Source organism: Ambystoma mexicanum, chromosome 3p (assembly GCF_040938575.1).
Source record: "Ambystoma mexicanum isolate Mex_15411 chromosome 3p, UKY_AmexF1_1, whole genome shotgun sequence".
NCBI classification, from domain to species: Eukaryota; Metazoa; Chordata; class Amphibia; order Caudata; family Ambystomatidae; genus Ambystoma; species Ambystoma mexicanum.
In genome coordinates, this window is record NC_090925.1 from 413,671,791 (window position 1) to 413,695,040 (window position 23,250).

The window sequence follows — 23,250 nt, forward strand, 5'->3', positions numbered from 1 at the left end:
ATGAAAGCTATCAGGATTTGAAGAGAGCATTTAGTCAGAGATTGGACAAATGGGACTGGGTCAACAATTACACAAATTTGACCAAGTTGAGTAAGTGCGTGTCAAACGTAGCGCACAGATTTAAAAGACCTCCAAGATATTTGCTGCAATGTTCCGATCCTTCCGTGCGCAGAGCGATAATGTTATTACGCACCAATCAACAGCCTTTACTGGCCCTACAAGGAGCTCAGTTAAAACTCAGTAACGATGAAAGATACTGTAGCATGTGCAAGCAACAGGATAAACTGGAAACAGCTAAGCACATTTTTACAGAATTCTCCAAAAGGGTCTGCTTTACATGAATATGACTCCATTAAAACCAAAGAATTGTGGAACTATTGTTTAAATACAGACTCATGCTGTACACATTGCGTTTGTGGAGTATTATAGCCAGGAAATTGAATTGAATACTTAAATCTTTATTAGCAAAGTAACGAGAATCTAAAAAGCGAGCCTGTCTGCAGTGTATGTATGCATATATGTATGTTCGATCAATTTCAACAAAAATGTAACTAAAATAATTTTGTAACATGCAGTAGAATTATCCAGCTTTTCGGTATTTTACAATACTTTCATTGTACTTACTGCATTCATTGCATTTATGAATTGTATGTTTTCAGTTTATATCTTTTATGTCTTTTACTACTTATGTATATTTTTGTGAAAGGTTCTGTTTTGAACGAAACACAATAAATAAATAATAATATGTGTGCCATCCAGCACATCATTTGCTATGGTGCAGGGCTTCTGGGTAATGTGTAGGTTACCTTTGAGAATACAGTGACCTGCACACTTCTCACCATCCTACAACTGAAACAATATGCATCTTGTGGGCCTTTTTTCACATGCAGGATTCTTTGCGAATAATCCGATCTTAAGTGACAAAACATTTAAATTGAGTAAACAAATGAAACCTGGACTGCTAGCCAAAACAAGCTAAGGAACCGAGAATGGTATCCACCACATCACACAAAATTGCAACAAATAAAATAATAAATAGTAAGGGGGGAAGACACATAGAAACATCAGAGACTCTTCTTGCTCCTTTTCATGTGCCAAGCGTGCTGCTACAGCGAAGAGTCTGCAGGGAGACATCCAGTCAAAAATGTAATGGAACCAGAAGAGAGAGAAGATAGAAGACCCCAGTAGTTGAAGGCGTAAGCCTAATTCCCTTAGGGTTTGCTGGCCAAGCCCAACCAACAATCCAAAATGTGTTAGGTTTGACATGTCTCATGAGGGTACATACAAGATTGTGGGGTCCGCTGGTTTAACTTATTTGCAATTACAAGGGAGGTGCCTCAATAAATAGTGAACTTTAGCAGTGGAGGTCTGCTCATAGACTCATGAATAAGCCTACTTGCTGCTAATCAAACTCAAGAAGAAGAGTCAATAATGGCTTGTTAAAAATGATATTTAATAATCGTTATAGACCAATGGTAAAACCATCTATTGGAATTTCTGGAAACACAGCATAGAAAAATACTCTAAAATATAGATACATGTTGTACAGTCACTTCTCTTTAGCAAGATTTAGGCAAATATCATACAATACATACTTAGATATATTTTAAATATGAATAAGGACACAGACCTATAGATTACTCACATACATCCTTCTTAACTTTTTGTCGCCTCTGTCATTCAGCCAATGGCTACAATAAGTGCAGTTTTATCCAACCATCTGCAGACACATGGCCACTCTACTGTCACTTGCAAAGTTTCGTTTGGTCCAGAAATTTTCCACAATCAAGATATTCGAATGTGAATCCATAATGAAGTGTAAATTCTTTTTTGTTTTGTTACCCTTTGTTGTTTGTATATATACTAGCAGAAGTACCCGTTCTTTGAACGGGTTCAGTAGACAGACATTATAACACTGATCCTGTAGGTCGCTGTTCTGGTTCATTTATCGCTTTATGTGGTTTGCACCCTGAAGTAAACTGCACAAGGAATGGGCAAATGTGGCCGGCTGACATACTACGGAACAAAGGTTGGGGGGCGGCGAGAGTTGGTGTGCTGCTTCATAGTGGGACCTTCTTTTCTCTCTCCCCACATGTCGCCTCACCCTGGAATGGTGCAGTTTTTTACAGCGCATTGTGGTGCACAATTCTTGGAAACCGTGCATTTTAGGGCCTGGACCTTGAGTTTTGTTCCTCGTGTCGAGACCAGGTCCTTCTACGACCACGCTGATGTTTCACTGATTTCAGGAAACCATCTCATGTGTGAAGGTGCTGAAATCCAGGGAAAGGGGTGGGATGTCCAAATGTCATGTAGCCAGTAATGTCCAGAGGGTCCAACTATGCACAATTTGGTGCATATTGGTGGAACAATGTTGAATTGTATACGGAACAACGCTTCGCACAAACCCACAAACACATTTTGGCATTTGCTGAAATCCGGGAAAAGGGGTGGGGTGTCCACATGTCATCTAGCCAGTATTGTCTGGAGGGTCCTAACAGGCAACTATACAAAACTTGGTGCAGATTGGTGAAAAAGTGTGGAATTGTATAAGGAACAACGCTTTGCCACAAATCCTGCCACAAGCAAATGTTCACTTTTATATATAGTATATCACAAAAAATAGCTCAACAGAACCCACAAACTCAAACTGCATATACACATTAACATATTGTGTGCAGTTAAACTTAAATAATTATTCTCATTATTGGAGATAAAGCACTAATATGGCCAGCTCGAATCTGCCTCTTCTAGGCCTCCATGCATCGCCTGAGTATGCTCTTGAAAGGCCCATATCATAAACGTTGTCGGTACGTATCTGCTACTCAGGCCAGGAAGTGTCTCTGTGATTACTCACATATGTTCATACTATGATTAGTAAACCTCTCTTTCGTCATAAATTCACAACTGCTTAATTCTGCTCTCCAGTTCCAGAAGCTCCCTCTCTATTTCATACGGGAGGTCGGCGTTCACTTGTTCATCGAAGTATTTCTTGATGTCTTCCACCTCATCCTCCCAGAACTCCCTGGACAGGTGGAAGAGCTCTGCCATGTTGATGTCCCCCAGCCCTTTTAAGTTGAATTCTGTGGCGGTTGGCACGTAGCCAATGGCTGTGCGCTCCGCACATTCCTCACCATTGATCCTTCTGAACATCCACTCCAGCACGCGGGAGTTCTCTCCATAGCCGGGCCAGAGGAAGTTGCCTTCAGCATCTTTGAGGAACCAGTTGACATGGAAGATCCTCGGCAGTTTAGCGGCGGGGAAATGCTCCATGCTCAGCCAATGAGAGAGGTATTGGCCGAAGTTGTAGCCGAAGAAAGGCCTCATGGCGAAAGGATCATGCATAATGACCTTTCCTGAAAATACATGATTAGAGAGTCAAACTTTGATGTCATTGTTTATACTAATATTTGCAAGCATCTCTTGTTCATTCAAGCAGAGGGCTTCTGCAAAGCACATGGGCTGGTGCTCGGCTTGTAAAAGTTATTTTATTTTTATGCTCACAGCACGATGAGGCCAATAATAAATAAATATGTTTTTCTAAAGTAAGCTATTGAGCACTGAGCCTCTGTGTAGTGAAAATAGTCCTTTAAATTAAGCAATGTGGGCTTTGTCAACACACTCCTCGCAGCTGGCAAGGGAGGGGCAGGGAAGGAGAGACAAGGAGAAGAGTGGATGCTTAACTCCCGCTAGGTCTGTTGGTGTGAAGCTCCACTGATCCCACGAGAGGCAATCATACAGTGTTCTGTCACCCAACTCTACTAGGGCTCCATCCACCTTTTACGTCTTACAGGAGGAGGTTGAGAAATAACCAGGAAAGGTGGAGAGAGGGCCAGCCAACCTGGACATTTTATGTGCACCTCTCCCAGACATTTATTGCAAGGTAGGGAGTGGGCACAGGGGGGGTGGGGGCGCAGATGATGAGCACCCCAGAATGGCAGTCGAAACAAACTAATGTTGCCTGAACAGATTTGCCACGATTCAAAGTCTGAGTTTCAGCCATAAAAGCATTCAAGCAAAACATTTTACAATGTGCATTGGATCCTGACTTACCTTGGTGCTCGGCGGCGGCTGTGGATTCGGACCTCATGGCGGCGCCCACAAACACGCCGTGCTGCCAGTTCAGAGCTTCATACACCAGAGGGACGCCTGCAGATTAGATGAGTGCACCATCAGGAAGGTTCTCAACTACTACAATAGCGCTGGTTCACAAGTCCAGCCATAGCTCTGCCATGCACAGGACATCGGGGCCACTGTGCTGCAACTAATAGGAAGTATTTTTTATAATATCATTGAGGCATATCTAGTGCGACCATGCTGCCACAGGAGCATCAGAGTGCTATTACAATTGAAAGGACTTAACGAAAGATATACAGATCTGCTAGCCATGGGCATAACTTGTTCATGAATTTAGAGAGGGGGGACATGTTTTATACAATCTGGAGTACCACCCAAAAGCCAATAACAGCCCGACTCAAACCCCCTGTTTGTACAAATCACCAGCATTCTGACATCAGTGGATCTGACTGTGCCAATACTGGATCCTGGCTGAGTGATCTCATGGGGCTTATGTTGAAAATCATAGCATGAACGAGAGTAGAGGAGTCTAGGACACACTCTTAACACAGTGATATTTTTTGAAGAATGTTACCTCCTCCTGGTGACTAATAACATAGAGGGGCAATCTCTATATTTCAGAATACCCTTTGCCCCTTCCATGAGGGAGAGTGCAAGATCAGCGTCATATATCCTATGAAATTGCATGGGCTTAAGTCTGAGTCACCTGGCAGAGAGAATGAGAGGGAAACTGGTCTATAGACACTCGAATACCACCAGGGCAGCAATGGGGATGTGACTATTTCAACAGTGGAGTCATTATAGAAAACGGGGATGTTGTATGGGATGTGTCTGTTCAAATGTTAGGCTTTGAATGGGGATCAGTGGTAATGTGATCCAGGTGGTCACCCAAAGGGTGGTAAATCCATGGTTCCAACTTACAGCATGGTTTGAGTCAGTATGGCTAATTATACACCAAGGCCTGGCATAAACAGCTGAGTAATCAGGCGGGTAAGTGCAAAGACAGAGGTAAATACGTAAGGTTGGCTCAACGCACTTGCCAGAGTGCTCCTATAGACACAGAGATAAATAATAACCCCATCAAGACAGTCCTAGCTTAGAGCTAGCCAGTGAGTAATGATGCATAGGCAAAAATCAATCTTTTCCATGGCTGCCAATGAAAAAGATTTGTCCAGATCAACCATATGTTAGTTTTAAAGGCATGCACCAATAGTTTCCTTCTTAAATATATTATTATTATAATTTCTTTTTATAACGCACTTAATACTAAAGAGGTTTCTAAGCGTCTACCCGGGATTCGGACCTGTGTTGCTCTGCGTCGTCTTGCTTCCAAAACGAGCGCGTTGCCACTGAGCTATACTACTCGTGCCAATAGCATCAGTGATAACATGTCAAATGTTTTTTATAACTGTTACCTTTGGGTCTCCGTCCTCCAAAAATGATACCCTCTATGGGTACGCCCTTAGCAGATTCCCATGCTGGATCAATGATGGGGCACTGGCTGGCAGGGGTGCAAAACCGGGAGTTGGGATGGGCGCAAGGCTCATCTAAGAGAGAAGATGTGAGAGGAAAAGGTGCGAGAACTTTTGATAATGTCTACACAACAGGCTGCACATAGGGAGATGACGAACTCAGGGATTATCTGTGAACACAGCATGCTACTTACTGCTATCTGGCATCCACTCCTTGTTCTTCCAGGAAGTGAGAGTCACTCCAGGTTCCAGTATCTCTCCTATGCCCTCCCAATAGATTCCTCCATCACTGGTCTCCCCAACATTGGTGAAGATTGTGTTCTTCTCAATGGTCTTCATGGCGTTGGGGTTTGTCTTGACTGACGTTCCGGGAGCAACCCCAAAAAAGCCATTCTCTGGATTAATGGCTCTAAGGTTCCCTGCAACAAAATGACAAATGGGATTAAAAAGGAAAGAAAGATTTACAATAAGATTGGGACAATGTTTAAAGACCATGCCAGCAGTGTCAATTTCAATATTTAAAACTCAAAGATTACCTTTGTCGTCAAACTTCATCCAAGCAATATCATCGCCAACACACTCAATTTTCCACCCGGGCAAAGTTGGGTTCATCATCGCAAGATTGGTTTTCCCACAAGCACTAGGGAAAGCAGCCGCAAAATACTTCTTCTCGCCTTCTGGGTTTGTGATTCCCAGAATCTGTGAACACATAACCAGAAGTTTATTTGCTACTAAATGCCCCTGAAATTCGCAGATTTTCAGCAGAACATTTCATTAATACAGTATGCCCATTGCTGCACTACAACCATTACACAATTCCCTAATCTCCTACCATAAAGAGCAATTTGTGGATGGCTTTAGGTTATTCCGACTATTGTAAAATGCTGCATACCCTTATACACATGGCTGCTTAGACTTGAGGACACACATGCCAGTTGCAAATGAGTATTTTTGGACTCCCCTGTAATTACGGCCTGCTTTATGGTGTTGCACAAGAGGCTGTTATGTTGCCCCTAGTGATCTGGTAATGCTTGCACTACTCCTATTCTACATTCCCTACTGTTTTTGCATATCTGAATTCACCTGCTCTGACCTCTTCTTGGCAGATTTTCTAAATTCCACTCCCCTGTGTGTCCTCCGCTGCACTCTTTCTGCAGGCTGCCTCCAGATGCTAGGTGGGTAGGGTCCTGCTCCCGGGCCACCAATGGTAGACACACCGTCCAAAGAACAAGGTGACACCAGATGGCGTGGTGCATTATGTAATGCTACTAAGTCCATGTCTTCGTCTGAAACCCTTACGTAAAGACCTAGTTATGTTGCCATCCCTGGTGAAATTTCAAGATGACCAATTTATTAAAGGTTTCTACTGGATCAATGTATAGAATATAGGTTTTTGGACACAGGATTATAAATGTCCAGAGGAAAAATAATGGAAATTACATTAGTCAATTTAATAAGAAGCAGACTCAATAAAGGCCACGAGAAACCAACAGCCAGTTCCAAGAAGTGCCTAAATCAATTGAAATGATATTTACACAACAGTTTGGTAAAAGTCCAAAAAGAAATTTCTACCAACTGGATCCAGGAGAAAACATTTGCAACTCATCAACTGTAATATGAGCATAGGGATATGAGCACATGTTTGCATTAGGGCAGATGGGCAGATGTTTCCAACACTCATGGGATATTCACCGGATAGTATTCATATCCTCAAAAATTCAATGTGCACTTGAGCATCTCTGTTTCGATTTCCACCATAACACCAGTGATTGAACTATGCACCTTTTTGGTTGCCAGTCTTTAGACGCTCTCAAATCTTTATTTTCTTGGTACAGTTGTTAAAATTAGTATTATGTCATAGTGATAGAAAATTGTCTGCATTTGTATTAGAATGTATTTAATTTGTCTATTTAAGCTTTTGTATACAGCCCCACCCTCCCCCAGGAGTCCAGAGTGTTATAAATTCAATGAATCCCAAAGGAAATCAGGAATATACCCAGTTCATTCAGAAATAATTGTCCACAAAGAGCAACATCTCCCTTAATCTGAAAATTGCATTTTGGGGAGGAGACAGAAAAGGGAGAAATAATAAAGATGGATAGTAGGGGTAGGTGTAGATGGAGATAATAGGAATGTGGAAAAATGTAGGGGTACTGTAGACTCTTTGGGCTAGTGGGCCCAAAAGACATATATAGTGGCCACGGCATGTATAGTGGCCATGGCCGAGGGCTGTGGCCACCTAGTGGGTTCTAAAGAAACATATTGGGGAACATGAACAGTCTACATGGCCGAAGGCCATGGCTAGTGGCCCAGTAGTGTTTTAAAATATAAACAATGGGCACTGCAAAAGGCCATGCTCACTGGCCAGGGCCGAAAGACATGTACAGTGGCCAAGGCCGTGTGACCACTTAGTGGGTCCAAAAGAAACATATTGGGGGAACATGTACAGTGGACACAGGCAAATGCCATGGCTAGTGAATCAGTGGTGTTTTAAAAATATACATTGGTCATGGCGAAAGACTGTACTCGCTGGCCAGTGCCAAATGCCTGGCAAGTGTGCCTAAAAGACATGTATAGAGGCCACGGCCAAAGGCTGTGGCCACTTAGTGGGTCCAAAAGAAACATATTGAGGGAACATGTACAGTGGATGACCACCATGCCCAAATGCCCTGCCAAAGGACCTGACTAGTGGGCCCAAAAGGCATGTAAGGCGTTGGCTGCCTAGTGGGTCCAAAAGATACATATTAGGGAACATGTACAGTGTACACAGCCCAGTAGTGGTTTCAAATTTACAATGGAATGGACAAAGGCTGTGCTTACTGCCCAGGGCCCAAAAGACAAGTGGCACAGCGAGTAGAGCGCTCGCTTTGACATCGTTGCAGAGCCTGCTGACGCAGGTTCGAATCCCGGCAGCGCCAAACTCAGCGTTTCATCCTTTCGAGGTCGATAAATGAGCACCACACACCGTGGGTAATAATAAGCAGCGCTCAGATACCTGAGGGTTCGTAGCGCTATATAAATGCCGAATTATTACATGTATAGTGGCCATGGCCGAAGGCCGTGCCCACCTAGTGGATCCAAAAGGAACATACTGGGGGAACATGCACAGTCAACACGTCCGAAGGCTGTGGCCACTGCCTATGGCCGAAGGATATGGCTAGTGGCCCCTACAAATCTACGGTATAAAAAAATCCTTGAAATTCACTAAATAAACCTTAGTTAAGGTGCAGTTAAGTTGTACAGATTTAATGCAACAAAACCCTTGAAATTCAGGAGATGTGGGAAGTCATGACCAGCTTAACTCGGCACGTTCCCGTAGCAGAGCCCATGAGCACGTAGATATTATAAGAGAAGAGATTCACAATGACATACAAAATGGATATCATGCGCTGAATTTGAAGGGTTTTGTTGGGTTAAATCTGTGCAACTTAACTGCACCTTAACTAAGGTTTTTTCAGTGATTACAGATATAGTTATATATGTCCATAGGCAAAAGGAGATCCATTTTTTGAACATATAAATAATTATGCAAGGTCCTTGAAGGGTTAACGTTCTGAAGGATATTTCATATTTCATACGATGGAAAAGGATAACAATGCAATTGCATTTAGAATTGGTTGGCATTTTTCAAATGACATGGCACTCTATTCGTTTTGTATTGCTAAAGTAATATCTTACCAGCATGTGTTCGGCCAGCCATCCCTCTTCCTTGGCAATTCTGCTGGCAATCCTCAGAGCAAAGCACTTTTTCCCCAGCAAGGAGTTTCCGCCATAGCCGCTGCCAAAGGACACAATCTCTTTGCGGTCAGGAATGTGGGCGATGAGTGTCAGGGCAGGGTTGCACGGCCAGTTGTTCACCAAGGGTTCTGTGAACAGAGAGTTGAGTTCATTTAGAACGGTCTAGGTCTTGTAGCCCTGGCGAGAGCTTAGGTATGAATAGACTGCAAAGCCTGGCAGTCTCTTGTCAACTTACCTTTCAGTGGAAACGGGCAGCCCACCGAATGCAGGCATTTCACAAACTCGCCGCTGCCCAGGGCTCGTAAAACCTCTGTGCCCATGCGGGTCATGATCCTCATGCTGGCCACAACATAGGGCGAATCCGTGAGCTCAATCCCAATCTTGGAGAGCGGGGATCCAATGGGTCCCATGCTGAAGGGGATGACGTACATGGTGCGACCTAAAAAATCAAAAGGACTTAAAATGAAGGGCACTTTTCATGTAAGAAACACTTGTTTCTCCTCAGTAACATCCTTGGCTCCCAATGAGATGCAGGTTGTGAGCAGAATAAATCTGAATGGACAATGAAATCCTACAATCAGTCATAAATTAATGTGCCTAGGACAAGTGTCTTCAACCTTTGCTATCCAGATGGTTTGAACTACAACTCCCATAAACCCTAGACAGAAATGACGATGGTGGGGGATTATGGGAGTCATAGCCCAACCTATATGGGAAGCCACAAGTTGCAGAACCCTCCCTGTCTCAAGGAATGTAGCAATACATTATCAAACAATGTTTTTTGCGCTTGATATCGGATGCAAAGCTAGACTGGCAAATGTGTCCAATTTGCTGTGGAGTTGGCTGCTCATTATATGTGCCCTCCCAGCTTTCAGGAGGTTTGCTTAGCTTGCTGTTGCTCTACCTATGAATCCATTATTAAGCCAATCTATTATTTTAAAACCACAAAATGACAGGTCAATTGGCAGAACTATTTATCAGTCTATTTCCTGGGATCACGTCCAACACAAACAAATACATGATATGATGTGTTATTTATAACACGCTTAATACCCAGAGGTTTCTAAGGATGAGGATTGAACCTGTGTTGCTCTGTGTTGTCTTGCTTCCAAGGCGAGCACGTTGCCCCTGAGCTATCCTCCTGAGATAACACTGCAGACAAGATTTTCATGATGTATCTTGCAAATCAGCTATTTTTGTCTTTTCCTCCTTTTCCGTTTACCTTTTGGCTTCAAATTGACTGAAAACTGTTCAGTATTTCGTGCTGAATGTTAAATGTGCTTATTTTAGCAATTTTTTCAAAGATTTCTAAGACAGAGATATTTCAAAAAGTAAGCTGTGTGCTTGATCATTTGACAAATTGATATAAAGTGTCTGTGAATGTTAATAAACTCTTCAATTCAGCTGTATTGCTGTAGGCCAATGTTATCAAATTCTTTCATTAACAGACTCTTCGTTTTTTCTTATAAAAAAAGAAAATGTATAATTGCTTGATACTGGCAATGCGTTCTGATTTTGATTTCATATTGTCTTCTATATTTTTATGGTTATATATAGATAATGTTTCGAAATTATAGCTTATCTTACGTATAAAGAATAAGTAAAATGAACAAATATTTTGTATTATGTATTTATTATATGTGATCTCATAGGAATTTAGTTTTTTTTTCTTATTTTGAAGAATGGTGAACAAAGATTAAATAGGAGGGAAAAAAATCAAAAACAAACATGTCATCTTCCAGAGATTGGTTAGACCAATGTACAGATCAGGTTGCCGGATTCAATGCCAGATTGATATCTCCCTCAGGCAGTCATGAAAAAGGCACGCAATTTGTATCATCTGGCTAACATAGTAGCCCCACTAATTTATCATAAATGGGTATAATTGTCTATCAACAAGACTAGGGGCCTGATTCATGGAACTTTTCGCGTGATGCAGTCACTGTCCACTGGTGCAAAGTCACTTTGCACTGATTCACAGAGCGGTGCAAAGTGTATTTTTGCGGTGAGAAGTAAAAGTACACTTTGGACCTCTCTGTGAATCAGGGTGTTTGTTGGCAATGCAAAGTCACTTTGCATCGTGCTAGAAATCCCATGGATCAGGCCCTAGGTGCTGAATCAACATTGTCCCTGCAATCAATGATCTTCACCACTGAACATTCCCTCTATAGCCCTCCTTCTTGGGTCTGGTGGTGTGGGAGAGTGATGCGGAAAAAGGCTTTCTGCGTCTTCTGACCACATCTGCCAATTCTCCCAATTACAGGGGTTTGCTATTGATGCTTCCAATACGTGCTGATTCCGCCTGGGAAGGGGACAGCACTGGAAGCTCCCAAAACACATACTAAATTATCTTGGCGATTCCGGTGAGGGCAGAACCATCATTGAGAACCTACATCACCAAAGACTTGCCCCAGCCCCTCCACTGTGGATGACCATTTATGACAGGGTTGTCCAACTACATGCCGCGAGGGCTGGAATCCTGATGGGTTTTCAGGATATCCCTCATTAATATTCATGAGGAAAAATGTGCATACATTTAACATCCTTGTATGCAAATTTGTCTCATGAATATTAATGAAGGGTATCCTGAAAACCCAGCATGGATCCGGCTCTCCAGGCCAGGAGTTAGACAACCCTGATTTATGAGTTCACATTTGGCATCCCAAATGATTTCCTAGGTGGGCATGGATGGTGTTTGTAGGCCTATAATTTCCCTGGGAACCGTAGCTTTCTTTCTTACAAAGTAGCAAGAAAACAAGGATTAGTTGCCTGCATGCAGTTCCTTCTCCAGGGTCTCTGCATCTGTGCAGAGAATCTTTTAACCAATCAATGGGGTACAGATCACCAAGAAAATCCCAACTGAAGACCATGACCTTACCTTTCATGCATCCTGGAAAACGGGCCTTGTACGCTTTATCAAAGTCATTCTCTGACATCCAGCGGCCGAGCTGACTGGTTCCAGTTTTGGAGATCGGGACGGTGTCCCGTTGCTCTTGTGTGACGATCACCGTCCTACTCTCTATCCGTGCCACATCCCTGGGGTCAGTCAGAGCCAACCAGCTATCGAAAGGTGAAAGGGAGAAGTCTGTGTCAGCACACATACTGTGTGACTGCCAAGCCACCATTTTGTGTCAGTCTTGGGCATCAGACACAACTGTAACACAGATCCCCAAGGTGATGATCAAATGTGGCGCATTCACTTAAATAAAGAGGGGCAAAGTGTGCAGCTTCATTACTCAGCTTGCATCCCCTCCATGAATGAGTTTGAGTTGGGTAGTAGTGAAACAGTTGTAGTAAGCAGGTATGGAAAGCGAACATAACAGAACTGTCTATTGTGCATGTACAGCACTGATACAAACAGAGCTCAACTGGGTCCATTCAAATACTGTGCCTGTTTTTTTTTAAGAAAAAGAAGTCCCATATTAAATTGATACATTTTTTAAAACTGAATATCTGGCTAGCACCCATACGGCTCATGAACTGGTGGTTTAAAACCACCCTTTCCTCAAGAACAGAGATACTGATTGTAAACCTAATCACATACAGTGGTAGACTAGATTTTACCCAGTGGGTGAGTGAATGAGTGAGTCAGTGAATGAGTGAGTGTCAAAACTTTTATTGCACCTTGGGTTTCTGTCCAGGCTACAGTCAATGGACACAGAGTGCAAAAGGAGAGATTGCAAAGGCACAAAAGGGTGGTCCTAAGGAAGACATGACAACAGAGCATTCTCATTACTGACCAGTTCTCGTACTTGGTCAGCCTCTTGACCATGCCTGTCTCCTCCATGAGTTCAAGGATCCCATCATTCTCCGCTTCGGACCCATCACAGATGTGGATGCTCTCGGGCTGGCACACCTTGGCATTGCTCACAACAAATGTCCTCACGTCTGGGCTCAAACTGTTCAGGTCCCCCTTCACTGTCTTGCTGGCAATGTTCTGCTCGGTCTTCATGGGAGCCATTTTAGGAGTGATCTCTCTGATTGGACAGGCTCAAAGCAACCTGGAATAGAACAGTGTCATGAAACTTTGTATCAAGGACGCCGAAACCTGGGCTTGGTATGCATCAGCTATCTGCCGTCAGTACTAACCTATCATCCAACTCACTTATGTGTTTAACTAGTTACTTATATAAGTTACAATATATAGAACACAAGTAAAATCAGATGGCATTCTGGGAGCCAGACAAGAGTTCTCACAAATTGGCACTAATGTCTAAACTAACCTGTGGGCTGTGTCATCAAATCTAACCTCACTGTTTGCAGATGTGAGGTAATCACTGAATCTTAATTGAGTGTCAACTCAGGTCACTTTTGGTTTTACAGCTGCAGAGCTGTAATTATTTAAGAGCATTTTCTAGGCCATACTCAAATTCCCACCAAAGGCATAAAAACCACGCTCCACTCTGTTGCAAAAGTAACTGACGAATGGCACTGCCACTAGGAATAAAACACATCAGGGATATTCTCACACAGATAACCAGTGTCGTCGCTAGGGTGGGGTCGGGGGGGGGCCAAATCCCGTGCCCCCTCTTGTAGCCCTCCCAACCCCCAGGAGGGCTACTCTCCACTCTCTCTGCAGTGCTGCCAGCAGGGGGGTTGCTAGGTCTGGAAAAGGTCTGGGCTACGCTAATGGCGGGACTCGGGGCTAGATAGCCTTTTGCTTGTATACCCTATGATTCTATCCAGGTATCCGGGGCTACAACCAAAAGACCCGAGCTATAACCCCATAAGCCCCCCGTCCCCCTAGCAACTCCTCTGGCTGCCAGTTTCCCGGCCAAGCTCCCAGCTTAGCTGAGGGAAGCAGGGGGCTCGGTGATCGAGTCTGCTCTCCTCCTTTCCCCGGCTCTTACACAAATCCACCAAATGCCATCAGTTCACACAGAAAATCTCTGGGTGTTATTCCTGTTATTTGTTAAGGTATACAACAACAGAAAATGATGTCATTGGGGCATCTTCTACTCGTCATTGACTGACAAGGGCAGCAGCTTGTCCTGTGTGATGTGACAATGTGAAGTGCTACACCATTTCTGTGGTTCTCACACAGCGATATTATGGAAATAAGTTAACCAGTTTCGAAAAAAAGATGAATTGTGTTGGTCAAATAGATTGATAATTCTGTATATGTGGGAGCACGAACTGCACTGCCAATTGCAGTTACTGTGAAACAGACACTTTATCCATGACTCCCCGTGTTGTTCTGACCGAATTGCTTGCACCTGTGGAGGAGGGCTTACTTAATTAAAGTTGTGGAGCTGCACAAAGCGTGCCATGCAAAGAGCAGCTCCAAGTGCAGTTGCTGTGAAGAGGACGCTTGTTCCTTGGTTTAGGTTGTTGGTCTGACTGAATTCCCTGCAACTGTTGGAGGAGTGGTTGACCGCTGTCATAGCGTGCACACTGACACACATTTTGCTCCTCGAGTTCACACGGCCACTCTGGATATTCTCAGTGCACCTGCTACATTAGCTACATAAAATGTCCACTCAAAGACACTGCTGAGAAAGGAACCTACAGCCCCAAGTGTGATCTGCACAGACCTTCCAGAAAAGAATCCGCAGCCAGATGAGAGATGCACAAAAAGGCATCGAGAACCGTGGGTATTAATGGCACACTTGTGAAAGGCCACCTACAGCAGATGCGATCGAACACAATATGTACACTGTATCATTTCAAAGTGCTTAAAATGGCAGGTGTCCATTATCAGCCAATGACGACAGGTAACATCTGAACAAATTGCCCATGAAGGCCTGAAACCAGGAGTGAACGTAACTGGTGTGTGCTTTTAGAATAAAAATGTCCCTTTGCATTTCTTAACACAGACACATGAAGAACGTCTTGTCCATAAGAAAGGTCTCTTAAATGGGCCATCACTGGTAAATCGCTCCCACTCTAAATGCTGTCCCAGAAGGAAGAAAGCGGTAAGCAGTGACCGAACCCCCCCCCCGAAACAACCTTCTCGCCCCGTCCACACTTTGGACTACTTTTCCCTGTCAATTTGGGGGAAGCATACACTTTGCCCTTTTACAGATGGCCCCCTACTTTTGTCTGTGGCCCCCTTTGCACCCCCAATAAATTAGATTCTTGGAGACCAGTGCAGATAACGCATTCAAATCTATTTTGTTGTAATGGAACTTGGTTTGAGACGTGTGCGGAAAAACAGGGCACGTCAAATTTGAAAAGTGGACGCCATGGGGCTCGATATATAGTTTAATATTGTTTCTGACATGGTGAATAAATATTACTTTAAACTTATTGTCTTTTTTTTTTTAAAGAAAATGTTTTACTAAGCACAGTCTTGACGTTCCTTCCGGCCAGAGTGGACATTGGCAGTGGCCTGCTCTGCGATGGGCCATTCTGGTTGACCCTTTTATAATAGCGAGTTTGCCTGTTTCGAGGTACGGTTTTTCCAGTTATCCACTAATATGGGAAGGGGAGTGCACACAAACAACTCAGCCTTGCCCTTCTTCCCCTTACACACACCTGTACCATTATTTTTACGATTTTCTCTTTTTACCAATATATGTTTTGAGTTGACCTTTTTCAGGTCTCAATTTCTGAGAAAGGCGTTACTCAGATGTTAATACCACATGTGGCATCACTCCCCCCTGCTGCCCCCCAATGCTCCCTCCCCCTCTCCTGGCTTGCTAAGGAAGTGGTGCTGTCTCTTCCCGGTCTTCTGTGCTATTCCGTGGAATCCACATCTTCCTAAGGGAACAAATGGTAAAATGACCTCAATATAAATGGTGACCATCAGTTACAAATGGGGTCATTTCCCGGGGAAGCTACTGTCTCGTGTGTGGTTGCTTGCATTTCGATTGGTAGAAGTGGCTGGTTCCATCCCTTGTTTCCAAGGTGGTGGAATAACTACTGAGGCCAAGTCTGGGACTGGCGATCATTACCTGAGAGGATGAGAGCGGGAGAGGGAACTTGTTTGCCCTAGTCCCAGCTTCCACACTCTTGCCTAATTGGAGGCTAATGGACAGGTCTATTGTACTCACTTTGTCTTCATTCTCTCAGATGCTAAACTTCAGGGTGTGTAGAAACAGGCCGACAGCCAGTTTTTTCCTGCTCTATAATAATAACATGAACAGGCAATGACGTTGAAAACTATCACTAATCTACACAGTGGTGGGAGCTACTGCCTTTGCTCTGCTGCAAAGTGGACAAGGTCATCCGCTCCAAGCCCCTTGGGTAACGTTTAAATCTGTGAAATGGCAGGATGAAAAGGGGGTGCTGTAATAACACATATGGTGCCAGAAGTAGGATTTACCATGAACATTCGGAAAGGGCCAGCATTAGTGGAGATGTCTGAGAAAGCTGTGTCTGGAGGCTGAGCGTGTGGCTAATGGTGGCACTAGGGAGTTGAAATGAGACTGGAAGATTGCTCTAGCGCCAATAGAGGCTCTGCTTCTTTAGCCCATTGTGGTAAGGCGCTTGCTTTATGTTCCAGTTTCCCAGATGAAATGATGTCCCGAAGTCCTGCACTGTGGAGAGCTCGTGGAGACCCGTGAGCTCGGTTGAGGATATATGTCAATAATCATGGCACGCCACAAAGTGCCCAAAGATGATGCCATCGCAAATTTCAGAAAAGTGGGCGTTCATATTATAACAAAGAAAAAACACGTCCAACATTATACAATGCACCAATCAACAGCGTTGGGCTATGTTGAAGCTCTACTACTCATTGATGCATTTGAATAAATTCATAAAGTTCCAAAGACAGGCACTGAGATAATTTGCCATTTAACCCAAAGTAACGAAAGGTCAATGCGCAAAATAGTCAAATCCAGTCGGTTATCAGACCGCCCACACAAAAGTCAAATAATCTCCACCACAAATGTTACATGAGTACTTTTTTCTCCTCTTTTACATGTCCATCATCGTCATATCAGGCTAGATATTGATGTCAGGTGAGTTAACGAACACAGCCCTAACCCAAAGCTAATTGTCTTAATGTCACAAAAAATGCAAGCATATGTACTACACAAAAAGTGCTGCTCTCAAGTGCTTAACATTGACAGTTTGATAGCCGAGGACACACAAATAGAGTTGTTTTTTTCAAGCTCACGCAGACATGCTGATTCATGGAATTACTTGTGCCGAAAAACGGGGATTTGTGCGCCATTCTGCTCTGAAATCCCTGTTTAACAAATGGGGATTTGCTCCCATTTTTTTTCGGCGCAAATAATCCATGAATCAGGGTTGATGCCGCGAATAGACCTGGCATGGTCTGGAGCACCCAACTACATTGTAAAATGCGCTGCTGAACACGTCAGGGCTGTTTATCTGCACTTGCTTGTATTAAGCACCTGTGATTGGTCCTCCTTTGATCAACTTTGAACAAATGATTGGATGGTGATAGGCATGAAAGAGAACACAATTTGTAAAAAGTGCTGCATTAGAGTTTTTTCGGTGCGATAGCTGAGTAGCTTCATTAACCACAGCAGAGATATATAAGTAATGGTCAGTTCACATGCCCAGGTCCCAGAAGGACCAACGTATTGCTGTGGGGGCAATAAAAGGAGCAGAATCAAGTCAGGTTATAGTAACAGCTGTAGGCGATAAAGAGAAATACAAGCACACGGATAATGAGGGATATTTAAAAGGCGTTTATTTTATATTTATTTATTTGATTGGTTTCTTGTAACACGCTAAGGCATGTCGAAGTCGCACCAAAGCATCAACTTTATTCATATTGTAGCTTGGCAAATACATTCTGGTGTGCATAGTCGAGACTCTGTGCTAACCTATAAACGTCTACACATGCCATGAACCCCTCAAAGCAATGAGGATCCTGCTGCATTTTCCTTGAAGCAGAGTTTGGCTCACACAGGGAGCACAGGGAGACAAACCAGCGAATGCCGCTTCGGTACCAACCAATGACTTTGCAGGTTAGGCCTGTCTCTAGAACAGTTCTTTGCTCACTTGCAGAAATAAGGCACACGAAACGCATGCAATGCATACTTTAGATTAGACATGCAACAGGTGAATAACGGGCAAGGCCATGTGTTAGCCTAATGAAGAGAGATGGCTCTATCTTTCAGAATTGTACTCACTTTTTTTGTCAGGTAGAAAGAAAGCACTTGCGTCGCTGTATTTTTCGTCTGGTCGAATTCTTCAAGGGTTTCTGTGGAGTCTTCCTGGATTCCTGTAAGTCTCCCTTTGTTCCTGAAGTCTGGCTTATCTGAAGATGCTGACCGGTCCTTTAAATAGAGGTACTCCACTCCCACAGTTAATTGGAGGAGGCGTGGCCCTGACATCAGCAGGTGTTGACTCCGCCCCTTGGAACGTGGCCACAAACAATCACAAACGACTTTTGAAAAAAATAAAGCAACGTTTGAGGTCAAAGTTTCATCCTAAAATAGCTTTCCAGCCCCTGCAGTGGAGTGTGGGTGTTACTTCTGCAGGCTAATGCGCAGAACGTTTGCACAACTTGTTGTCTGGTTGACCTTTGCCTACATGAATGTTCTATGTCTCTGGAGGCCAGGTGAGGAACCGGAGCCGATAGGACGTCACTGTCTCTAGGCCTCCAGCAGCACGTTTCTGAGCACATACCAGAGCAGCACAACAGGCACAGACAGTGTGCTGCAAGAAATACGCTACGTGTCCGCTGGGGGCTCGACCAAGGCCTGTTTACTCACCTTGGGCACGTTCCCCGTGCACTGGGTCAAGTACAGTGTGTGAGGTGTGAGGAGGCGGATAAGAGGAAAGAAAACGGAAAGGCGACCAGTCAGCGATATGGGGATGTTCACGAGGCAGACTGCAAATTGCCCAGAATGAATTCGAGTGCTGCAGCTGGGCTCAGGGCGCAAAGAATAGAAGACACAAGTCATGTTTTTTTTTTGAGGGTGGTGCAAAATTACTTCCCACTATCCACAAACACCCTGATTCAGAGACCGGTGCAAAGTGTATTTTTGCAGTGCAAAATACATTTGCACCAGTGCAAAGTCAGTGCTGACTTTGCACTGCAAAAATACACTTTGCAACGCTCTTTGAATCAAGCTGTTTGTAGGCAGTGCAAAGTGACTTTGCACCATTCTAAAAATTCCATGAATCAGGTCCATGGATGCTACTTGCCCACACAATAGCACGGTATGAGTGCTTTGGTTGACCCTTAACTGTGAATGGGGACCTGTACTCCATGGTAATACGAAGTGAGAGGATTTGTGAAATGAATGCGCCAAACTGATACAATCTGGCCATTGTCTGTCCATATCACCATTGTCAATGGAACTTGAGGTAAGGTCCCTGACTTGCACTGCCCCCCACCTCTGCAGGCTTTATGTAGGTGTGAGGAATTGGACCATCTGCACAGGGAGAGTGCATTCGCCTGGGTTTTTTTTATTTTTTTGATAAAAAAAAATGAATGATAGGAAATTAGCCTCTAAAAAATGTGTGTGGCCATTCCGCACACAATTTATCGGCTCACCATACGAAATGCCTAGTCACGTGTACTCCGGGAAGACACAGCCTACAGGCGCCGTCTTCCCCTGTCATATTCAGCTGGAATGTGACAGCCCTGGGTACATCAACGCATCTCAAAGGAGGAAGGTACACCTTCCTCCAGCCATGAGCAGCCTAATCTAAATATCAAAGGCTCCATGGATCTGCTTTCCTGTTGTGTCATTTCAACTGGTGGCAGTGCATACTTACAAGAGATAATTGAGGCAATCCTGTTGAAAGGGCTTGGTTGCCAAACAAGACAACAGGAAGGCGGGGAAAAAACCCTTTGATATGCAATGTGTCAACTTGACTCTAGTTCCCACCTCTCTGTATGAAAGGGAATTAATGCCCTGTCTGAGACCATCAGTTACTGCAGGTGTCCCTGCAGAGGAGGCCCCTTTCAAAGGGACAAATGATGTGATTTGGGGAGACAGGAAGTCTGCTCCCAGCACAAACTTCAAGGGAGACCTGCACTTTAATCAAGAGTCACAGAGGGTTGAGTTAACCAGAGAGACACTTTGATCTACGACAGGGAGATGGGTGGGACGTAGGTGTATGTTGTCACCCCTTAGCTGTCCTCTTGCAGAGGTCTCTGGTCCTGACCTCATAAGTAACAGAAGATTGTTGGTGGGGACCCAGGATTAGTTCATTAAGGTGGGTTTAGCCTGCACAAATCACTGGGGCCCATTTGGCTTTAAGAGAGGGCTGAACCCCTCACTTGGCAAATCACCTGATGACTTTGAAAGGAGTAACAAGGACTCATTTGGACCCAGGCTGAAGGCACAGTCTACCTTATATCTTCCGCCAGTGAAGGAAGGCCATGAGTTCCCAGAGGGAAGCAAGATCCCTGTAAACATCTTCCAGGGAACAGAGGGAGATAACGGATTCAGAGGACCCATCCAGCAGCTCTAGAACCAGTACCCAACCAGCACACAGCATGCCCTGCTAGGTGGGAAGTGTTGAGAGTATCTTAACTAAGGACAAGGCAATTGCCTGCAAACACTCTCCTGAGCTTTGGATCATCGCCTTGAAAGGACAACACAAGCCCTGCAAAGAAGCTAGGAGGAGTGCCACACAAGCATCAACCAGCATCCATCTTTTAAGGAAATTTTCGAGACAGTCGAGCCCTCAAACCACATCCGGCTACACAGCTGACTGTTGTCACACTGCAGTCACCAGAGCAGAGGCGTAGCGAAGATTTTCTAATAAGTGGGGCCTGAAGCTAATGTAGTTGGGCCCAGCACAGTGACATTAACATCTGTAAATGCCCACACAGTGCTGCTGAGTGGGCATTTACAAATGTTGGGTGGGCCTTGCCCGCTTAGGCCCTACCCTGTCACGCCTCTGGACCAGAGCCATCCAAGCCACCTCGACCAGTGCTCCAGATCCACCAACCTGCCCAGAGGCAACGATTCTTGGCCCAGAGCCACCGCGCCGGCAAGCCTGCAGCCATCCGTCCAGCCTCGCTTGCTGCCTGATACCCGCAGCTGTCTCCCATCTCGATCTCTGTCTTTGGAGCTGCCAAGTGCCCTGGAGCCACCTTGACGCTGTCGAGCATCAAGAACTTCTGAAGTACCAGGTACATTGTGATTCTGCCCCCCCTGGTCCTTCTCCCAAGGCCTCTAAAGACAAGTATAACCCTTTGCCCCTTAGTGCTGAAACTAAATAACTTTGAACCGTAAGACTGATTACTTTACAAGCTACCCTCCAGTCAGTATCCAGAGTGCATCCCTTTTCCTTCTTGAAACTGTCCTCTTCGTTGCTTTACAGGCCGAGTTGTATTTTGTAGTGTGCTAGAACTGTCTGTTGTAGTAATAATAAAGTAGATATTTTTATAAAACCTTGACCGGGCAGTCCCTTTTATCATTGGGTAATAATTGTATTTTCGTTGTGTTGCAACTAACCAATGATCCACGACCTTACGGAGATAAGCCTGCCGTTCCGTCCACACTACCAAAATTGCACAAGGAGGTTTATAATTGACTTGTGTTGCAATCTGTTTGTATCCCTTCTGGTGTTCTGATGATTTAGAAACCGATATTCATCCCTGGACCACTGGTGCCCCGGAGGTTGATTCATCACAGTAGGGCCTGCCTTTACCCTAAGACTTTTTCAGAATTGCTGGCTTGATATATTATGCTCAGCCCAAAGCACACCAGCTTTTCAAATGCACTGGCCTCATATGTATCTGGCTCAGCTTCTTCTTTACCAGTCATTCAAACACACTGGTGTCATGTGGGAGTGTCTCAACCACTCTCCAGGCCCCATAGAAGATCTTGCCTGCTATGTTATTGTCTCTGCCACAAACCTTCATGGAGGAGTTATGGGACAAGCTAGAAGGGTACTTGGAAACAAACGTGGGCAGTGTAGAACACTGGGACACGGTGTGGGAAGCAATGAAGGTGGTTGTCAGGGGGAAGGCTATTGCAGGAGCCGGCGGTATACGGAAAACACTAAGGGCGGAACTTGAAAAAACTGAAGAGGAAATAAAACATAGGGAAACCAATACTATGGGAACACGGGGGAGGAGGAAGAACTAGCATTACTGCAAGGGAATTGTTCGGTGGCATAGGGCAGGCTCTCCAAATTCGATTTCACAGTTAAGACAGCTAAATCACACGCCGAAGGCGACAAACCGGGCAGGCTGTTAGCATGGCTATGCCGGACGGAACACCCGAGACACCAAATCATCGAGATAAAGGACGAAATAGGCACGACACATAAAACGCAGCAAGACATAAATTACACTTTCCATGACTTCTACTCTCGCTTATACAGCCACGACCACCAAGTGGCAAACTCGGACATATTAGACACTCTAGATGAAATAGGCCTTCCCAAAATAGAGGACACGCACAGGGAGGCCCTAGAACGCTGAAATAACGAGTGAGGATATCACTGAGGCAATCAGGTCCCTCGCCTCTGGCAAAACACCGGGCAGCGACTGACTCCCCCAGAGTTCTATAAAACATATGCTGATGTCATCACCCCAGTCCTGCTCGAGGTCTACCAAGAAGCATTCACCAATGGGGTATTACCGGGGTCCATGTGAGAAACACTAATTGTCCCAATACCGAAGCCCGGAAAACCAACTGAAAGCTGCGACGCATACCGCCCTTTGGCGATGTTAAATTATGACGTCAAAATCCTTACCACAGTCCTCGCCAAATGCCTGAATAGAATAATTGGGGATATAATACACAGCAATCAAACAGGCTTTATACCTGGGCGCAGCACTGCCCTAAACCTGCGCAGACTGCAACACATCCTGGCGCAGACTGAGGGCTCCCAGAAGGAATACACTATACTTTCTTTGCACGCAGTTAAGGCGTTTGATTCGATCTAATGAGAGTGGCTGTTAGCGACATTGAGGGGGTTTGGATTCGGGGAGGCCTTCATTCGCTGGGTTCGTGTTCTGTTCACTAATCCTAAGGCCAGGGTCAAAACGGGGACGTTGGTGTCTGCCATCTGGGATATTGAGAGGGGGACAAGGCAGGGCTGTCCGCTCTCCCCAATGCGGTATGTC

General features: G+C 44.6%; 1 protein-coding gene and 1 long non-coding RNA gene across 2 annotated transcripts in view; one reads left to right on the plus strand and one right to left on the minus strand.

Annotated features, from left to right (window-relative positions):
- The window catches only part of LOC138580506 (uncharacterized), a 693,565-nt gene that overhangs the window by 531,764 nt on the left and 138,551 nt on the right, over positions 1 to 23,250 (plus strand). The gene's annotated exons all lie outside the window — the stretch shown is intronic.
- On the minus strand, positions 1,435 to 18,463 carry LOC138580505 (phosphoenolpyruvate carboxykinase, cytosolic [GTP]). Its single transcript, XM_069651098.1, has 10 exons — positions 18,338 to 18,463; positions 13,025 to 13,285; positions 12,163 to 12,344; positions 9,520 to 9,723; positions 9,225 to 9,412; positions 6,083 to 6,245; positions 5,741 to 5,965; positions 5,490 to 5,621; positions 4,051 to 4,146; positions 1,435 to 3,353 (listed from the first exon to the last, which is right to left on the minus strand). The coding sequence occupies exons 2-10, from the start codon at positions 13,243 to 13,245 to the stop codon at positions 2,899 to 2,901; spliced, it is 1,866 nt and encodes a 621-aa protein (XP_069507199.1). The 5' UTR covers positions 13,246 to 13,285; positions 18,338 to 18,463; the 3' UTR covers positions 1,435 to 2,898.